At 56.5% G+C, this 7,175-nt stretch overlaps 1 protein-coding gene across 3 annotated transcripts in view; it reads right to left on the bottom strand.

Moving 5' to 3' along the window:
- The window catches only part of Rgs11 (regulator of G protein signaling 11), a 9,401-nt gene extending 4,080 nt beyond the window's left edge, over positions 1–5,321 (bottom strand). The window contains exons 1-15 of one of the 3 annotated variants that reach the window (XM_004628135.2): positions 5,234–5,321; positions 4,968–5,064; positions 4,830–4,880; positions 4,638–4,744; positions 3,952–4,003; positions 3,775–3,833; positions 3,546–3,622; positions 3,302–3,383; positions 2,747–2,815; positions 1,676–1,705; positions 1,543–1,604; positions 1,328–1,441; positions 1,122–1,237; positions 891–978; positions 673–811 (exon numbers count right to left, since the gene is read on the bottom strand). In XM_004628135.2, coding sequence (XP_004628192.2) covers positions 673–811; positions 891–978; positions 1,122–1,237; positions 1,328–1,441; positions 1,543–1,604; positions 1,676–1,705; positions 2,747–2,815; positions 3,302–3,383; positions 3,546–3,622; positions 3,775–3,833; positions 3,952–4,003; positions 4,638–4,744; positions 4,830–4,880; positions 4,968–5,064; positions 5,234–5,302 — 1,212 coding nt within the window. In that variant the 5' untranslated portion in view covers positions 5,303–5,321. Of the gene's footprint in view, positions 1–672; positions 812–890; positions 979–1,121; positions 1,238–1,327; positions 1,442–1,542; positions 1,605–1,675; positions 1,706–2,746; positions 2,816–3,301; positions 3,384–3,545; positions 3,623–3,774; positions 3,856–3,951; positions 4,004–4,637; positions 4,745–4,829; positions 4,881–4,967; positions 5,065–5,233 lie in introns of those variants that run through there. The other 2 variants (XM_023711836.1, XM_023711837.1) reach the window with 2 other exon arrangements.
- Positions 5,322–7,175: the final 1,854 nt, after the last annotated feature.

The following is a 7,175-nucleotide window of genomic DNA, read 5'->3' as shown; positions in this document are numbered from 1 at the left end:
AAATAAATAAATAAATAAATTACATTAAAAAAAATGAATGAAAAGAGTGGGCGGTGTTGCTCAGTGGTACATTATTTGCCTCATAGGCATGGGTCCTTGGGTTCAGTACCAAAAAAAAGGGAGAAATCCAGGCCCTTTTTGTTGCTGTTTTTGTTTTTGTTCTTTGAGACAGGATCTCACTGTGTAGCCCAGGCTGGCCTCAAACTTGTGATCCTCCTGTGTCAGCCTCCAGAGTCCTGGGATTATACATGTGCACCACCACACCCAGCAAACTAAATTATTATTTTTAAAAGTGATAAAGGACTGAGCATTGGGGCCAGGGAGATGGCTCAGTAGAATAAGCACTTGCCTGGCAAGTGCAAAGGCCTGAGTTCAATCCCCGGTTCCGGGGTTGGGGGGAAGGAATGAGCATTGACTCTGCTAAGCCATCTATACTATATGAAAATTAGAATGGACAAGGGCATTGTGATACTACATGCTGTAGCTAGCAGACAGGAGGAATGGTGGAACTGGGACATCACACGCCATAGGCCATAAGTCTAGGACAGTGAACAGCATGGGCTGTAAGGAGCACATAGCTCCTCTGAAGTACTCCTGACAAAAGCCACGTAGATAAAGCACTGAAGGTGACTGATGGGCTCTACCAGGGTCACTGGGGCTGGCAGGGCCCACCTTCTTCATGAGCATGTAGATGTGTAGCTGTGCGTCATCTAACACATAGCGGTGGGGCCGGCACAACCCCTCCAACGTCCGCTCCATTGTCCTACTGTCAATGTTGACCCAGCGGGCAGCACCAGGGGCCAGGAACTGCCTGGGGGTGGGAACAGCACAAGATGGGTCCAGGCTAGCAGGCCAGTCCAGTGGTTGCCCAGTGCCCACCCACCACTTACTGGTACACAGCATCCACTAGGTCAGGGATCTGAGCCTGCCCTCCAAAGCGCAGCTCCTCACATGCCTCCCAGAAGCTGAGATTTTCCGCTGGGGAGCAGCACCAAGTTAGCAATCCATTCTGAGGAGCAGCCAGCTGGCTGTCCCGACAGACTGGAACAGGACAGATCCCGAGTGAGACCAAGTGGTCCAGGGCAGTGCCAGGAACCTGGCACAGGACTTGGGCCTCTCACCACTGAACTCCTTCTGCAGGAAGTCCATGAAGTAGGCCCGGCCCACAGGGTCATCCAGAAGCTCCCGGAAGCTGAAGGCCCATCGCTCCACACGGAGTTTTGTGGGTACAGCCACCCTGGAGGAACAATGGGGAACTTGGGATGCTGGCTCTGCTGCCAGCCCTAGATCAGAAGCATACCTCAGTCCCCTGGCACCCCAGGCTCACATGGGTGCATTCATGGCCCAGTAAGTGTCATCATCTGTGATCCAGGGGTTGCTGGGCAGGCACCCCGACATGATGGGGTCATGCAGGCTATGCTGGCTACTGAACTTCAGATACCTGGAAGCCAGGCCAAAGCAGAGAGAGGCCTCAGGGATGAGGAGGCTCCATAATGCGTCTCTGGGCTTGGAGTCTCCTGCCACCCACCCACCCGAACTCACGCCTCAAGGCAGATGGAGGATTTTACCCGGGTCCTGCCCAGTGCCTTCCTGGAGAGCTCAATCTGGGGAGCCAGAGCTGTGAGTGGGGAAGGGGCCTGGAACAGGTGGCCCAACCCCCATCCCGGGAACCTACCTCCCGCTTATAGAAGTCCGAGCTCTGGATCTGGAAGGGAATAGATACAGTTACAAGTCAGGCTTCCTTCAGGGATCCAGCACTAATTCTTGTAGCCCCTTCCTCCTAACCCTAACTTGGGGCTTCAGTCTGGAGATTTTTAGGAAGTTCATATTCAGATTACCTTGACATTCCCCAATTATGATTAATCAATCATATTTTCAGATATATTACCTATGTATTTATTTGTGTACTTGGGATTTTTTTATTTTATTTTGTGATACTGGAGATTGAACTCAGGCCCTTGCGCTTGCTTGCCAAGGAAGCGCTTATTCCACTGAGCCATCTCCCCAGCTCCACTTTCTCTTTTTAAAACAACATACATTAACAGAAATCCTACTAATAAGATCACACAGGGGAATCCTGGTTTAACTCAGAACCCCTGAGCCCTTCCAGGTGCGCCTCATGGCTGGGCTGCAGGAGGCAAGCCCAGGACTTGCTGACTCAGGCTTCTGGTCTTCCATCACCAACACTGGACAAGGCACTGGAGGTGGAGGATACTTCTGATTTCTAATTTCTGTCCCAGTTCTCTTTGACTGCCTCATATATGCAAAGGTTAGGATGCTAAATTTATCAAGAAGTGAGATACAACATCTGAATCTGTTCACACCTATCTGTCCTGCTCCTGTGCTCCCTGGCTGGGAGGCCACCACGGAGAAGTGGTTGCAGTTCAGATCCCCCAGCATAGCCCTGCCTATCACCCCTCTACCTTCTTGTGTATCCTGATGCTGTCCTGGCTTAGGGAAAGAGCCCACTACCCTCTCCCAGGGCCATTCTACTTACATGCACACAAGGCAGTGGGAGGTAGGAAGAAAAAGGAAGAGAGTTAGCAGGAGGCCTGGGGTAGGGGCAGTGGGGCCCAAGATCAGAAGCTTAGTGGGGATTCTGGCATGGCAACATCAGATCCATTTGGGTGGAATGGACAGACAGGTGGATGGCAGTCCAGGAAGTCCCATGGTGGTTGGAGTGGGTGAGAGCAGATGTGTGGGCAAGCTGGGGGTGGGCACAGGCTGGAGTGATGCAGGCACTCACCATCTGCACCCGGCTGACAGTGCAGGAGCCCCGCTGTGGACCCTGCTCCAACACATTAGGAGCCCCAGGCTACAGATCAAGAACAGGTGAGGGGCACTAAGTTTCTACCTTCAGGGACCCAATACTGAACCTCTGCTGTTTTATGGGACACTGAGCTTCCAAGAAACTCAGTTCTGGCCCCTGTGAGCCCCTCTGCTCACTCTCCACCAAATAGTGCCCCCAGGCAGTAGGGGCACCTCAAGCCCCTAGTCCCAGGCAACACCCCTGAAGACTGAGCCCAGCCCCCACTTGTCTCCTCTGAGGGCCCTCAGTGGCAAAACAGGCTCCCTATTCCTCTCGGATCCAGAAAGGCAGCTGACTAGTCCTGTTGTCTGGGGGGTGTAGGCAGCCTCATGAGTTCTCAACTGTCATTAAGACCTTCTATCACACACCAGGGCCCTCAATGGCATGGCCTTTCTCCAGGCTTAAATGAAAAGTTCTGAGAGCTTTTCAGCAAAACTTGCAGACCCCTATGGCTAGCCAGGGAACCTCTCCCCCATGCCCCAGGGGGCTCACCGGAGGCCTGTTCACCAGCCAGTATGTCTGTTCCTGGCATGCAGTGACCAGCCTGTCTCCTTTCCTGCGTTGCTTAGCCGCCCTGCAAAAGTAGTCAGGGGTTGGGGACAGGAAGCTCACCACAGCACCTTTTCTGGCTCAAGTCAGGGCTGGAATGAGCCCAGATGTGCTGTCCACAGCCCTAGACCAGTAGGTGCCAGGATCCTTCCAGAGTTTCCTGGCTTAGTGCAGAGAGAGGGCTCACCGCAGCTGCTCTCGGGCCTGCATCACCACCAGGTCCCATGTGTGGTTGATCTTCTTGTGCAGCTGGTCATAGTGCTCCTGATGACATGAAGTCTCCATGGGTGGTCCCTTCAGGTGCCCAGTTCTGCGACAAGGACCCCTACCTCCCCAGTGAATGTGTGGATTACATGCTCAGGGAACATGGTGGGGCTCTAGGTTTCTCTGGCCACAAGACCTTCTGGGGGTCCTACCTTCTCATGCTCCACCAGTGCCCCCTGCTTTCGGATGTTCTTCTTGGTCAGGTAAATGGCTGGAGGGGCAGAGATAACAAACTGCAGAGTGGTAAGCTTTACCCCTACCCAAGGGTTACTACCCTAAGACCATCAGACCTGGGATCTTGTGGCAGGATAATCCAACACCCCACTCACCATAGTCCAGCTCTGCAGCTGGCCACAGGGTGCTGGTCCAGAAATATGGTGTCTGGTGTGGTACAGGGAGAAGACTGTCTGGGTCCTCCTATTCTTTCCCTACCCCAGGTACCACCCTCCACAGAGCACCCTCCAAGAAGACTAGAATGGCAGGGTTGTCAGCCTCCCTCAGCTGGCTAACCACTGCCCATTCTTTCCACCTGAAACTGAGATCAGTTCATACTCTTTGGGCCCTTACGCTGCCTCCCCTCAGGATGGGATGAGATAGGGGTCTGGTCAAGCCTAGGATGTAGTCATAGCTGGAGCTGGGGGTGCCCTGGGCCTCTGATGTGGTCAGGAAGGGCAGGAGTGTGTGTGTGGGGGAGGTGTGTGTGGAGGTGTCCAGATTGTGGTGCCAGGATCCTCTCTCATGTGCAGCACTGACAGCCTCTTCTTTATGGATGAGGCCTTGAGGAGCACCAGTAGGCCCCAGCATCCTCCTAGTAGACATTACCCTTAATGGAGTTCTAGTATGGCCCCAGAAAATTGAAGAGACTTCCCCCAAAATTAGTCCTTCCAGTCTAGGTCTTATGGGGAGGGGGCAATGGAAGGAATCCAAGTCCATCCACCCAGAAAGCTCTGCCCATATGAGTCCCAGTAGCTGCTTGGGGGGAGGGGGTCCCTGCCTGCTCCCCACAGAGCCTGACCTGGAACCTGTAGGGCGTTTCATCGGGCCTGAGCGCCAGACTGTAGGGCTCTTGCAACGGGTATATGTAGCCGTGCTGCGCCAGGAGGTCACCCAGATGCAGGGCCTCTGCGGGCGGGGGAGGTGAGTGCTTGGCAGGGTCAACCCCCCCCCCACTGCCCCTGCCCCCAACTCCCGGGGCAGCTGCCCTCACCCTCCTCTGAGATGCAGAACTTCTGAGCCAGCCACTCTACGATGTCGCTGCCTGTTCGGGAAAGGTCGTGTTCAGGTCGTGTTCGGTGGGCAGAGGCCCCACCCTACTCCACCCACGCCCCAGCCAAGTGTGCCTCACCGGTCACCGCGTGGGGAATGACGGTGATAAGCAGTCGCTGACTCCTCATTCGCACGCCCTGGTCCGGGTCCTGCATGCTCACGACCACCCGCTCCATCTGGACAGAGGGAGCCGTCAGGAGCTGTTGAGCCAGCGCCTGAGACCTGGTTTCTCGACATCCGTGGGGGCCAGGGGGCGGGAGGGGCCGCGTAGGCGCTGGAACAGTCTCCGGGGCAGTCCCCAAGGTCACGGCTCTCCTCCCCCAGGCCCCTTCGACCCCTGCCCACCTTGCTGAGGTGCGGGCTCTGCGCTCGCAGGCGCCCTCCAGGGGTCCCGGGACCCGCGATCGCGGCCATGGCGCCGATGTCCGAGCTGCCCCGCCCCGCGCCCGGCGCCCTGCCCCGCCCCGCTGCAAGTTAACCCTCCTGGCCGCGGCGGAGCCAGCCACGAGACCGGCCCCCGTGAGATTGATTCAGGCTGCAGAGACAAGCAAAATCCGGCCTCGACGAAGTGGGGCGTGAAGGAATAATTCCGGGACAGTGGGCTCCCACTGGGAGATGCCCTGGCAGGGCCGGCTCCAAAGGCGTCTTCCTGGGCAGTAGGGTTCAGGGCCCAGGGCAGCAGTGTGTGTGGGTTGCAGGACCAGGAAGGGTGTCCATGTTTGGAGTTGTGGGGTTCCACGAATGTGTACTGTGAATATACGGAGCCAGGAATGGCCTGGGCATGCCACAGTCTGGTATGATGCTGACCAGTACCTGCTCCTCCAGTGCTAAGCAAGTGTGTTGGGCGATTCTACAGGCACTCAAAGCTGTGTCAGCCTTGTCTGGTCTGATTTGCCTGGCGTGTGACATTGGGTGACCTGGGGTATCCTTCATCTCCTGCTGTGGGTCCCTGCAGTGGATCAGATCCCTTCCATTGCACAGGACCTGGTGGGTCAGTCAGAGAACAGAAATCCTGGCCAGGGTGCCCAAAGGCTGAGGGCGGGGCTTTTATCTCAATTCTTCCCACCCAGATTGGACCCCAGCCCTGGGATCAGGGACCCCATTCCAGGCTCTTTCACTCCCTCTTCCAACAGCTTGCCCCACTCCATAGACCCCTGAGCAGTGTGCCAGACCCTTCAGGAGCCACTGGACAGGGTCACTGAACCACTTATAAAAGGTATGAATAGGTCTTTTCTCCTCCTTTCCCTTTCAGGGGTGCTGGGCACCAAGCAGAGGGGGTTGGTCTCAGGCCAGAAGCGGGCTGTTCTCCATTACTGCTGCTGGCCAGGTCCAGGATGAGCTGGTACAGTAAGGTTGGGAGCTGGAAGGGACTTCTGGCTGAGGTGGGGTCACATCACCCCTAGTTCCCAGGTCACCCAAGGCCTCACATAGGTAGCATTAGATTGTCCCTAGGAAGCTGGGTTCCCTGTCTGTATGAGTGGCAACAGTGGCCACTGTAACATCTCTACTCCCTATAGGGAGAGACCCTGCGCTACCTGCAGGACCCTACGGAGAAAAGACAGTGGGCAGGTAAGGCTCCTATGTCAAGTGCCCTAGGACACCAGAACCAGTCCTAGTGCCCTGCTCAGACATCAGGACAAGAATGTGTCTGACTCCTGGGTGGCCCCAGAAACGGGAGTGGGAACAGGAGCATTTAAAAAGGAAGGGGGTTCAAGCTGCTCTGAGGACCCCTCCTTTACTCAGACCCAGGCGTTTGGTCCAGCTGTTCACAGCCAAGGGCATTGCTCAACCCTGTCTACTGTCTTAGCGACACCCTCTTCCATCCACCCATCCCCAAGTCTCAGTGTGTGTTTAAAGCAAGAAGCCTCCCTGCTTGTTTTCTTCTCTCAGTGTCCTTCTCTCCCCAAGGGCGGGGGCCTTGGGAATTGTCTGGGTTTCTGGCCTCTGCAGACACCACTCCCACCCCCGGGCCATTAAGTAAGCGTTGAGGGATCCTTGTGTGTTTGTGCTGGTGAGCCCTCAGCCCACTGTGTTTCCTCAATGCTGATGACGGAACCCCGCCCAAGGCTAGCTGTCCCCAGGAGTCCCCTCTGCCCGGGCAGCCTGGGCGAGGCAGAGGGCTGCTGGAGCTCAGGTGTGGCCTGCGCTGTCGGCTAATAACGAGAGCCCGGGGACAAGGGGAGAGAGCCGCACCTGCTCCACTTGGCGCCAAGGTCCCACCGCCCCTCCGGGAGGCCTCCGGGGACCCAGCTAGCCCCGCGGGGCGGGGCGGGGCGGGGCGGGGCGG

Source organism: Octodon degus, unplaced genomic scaffold, assembly GCF_000260255.1.
Source record: "Octodon degus isolate 3935 unplaced genomic scaffold, OctDeg1.0 scaffold00021, whole genome shotgun sequence".
NCBI classification, from domain to species: Eukaryota; Metazoa; Chordata; class Mammalia; order Rodentia; family Octodontidae; genus Octodon; species Octodon degus.
The sequence above is the reverse complement of the archived record's forward strand: the minus strand, read 5'-3'. Positions and strand labels throughout refer to the sequence as shown.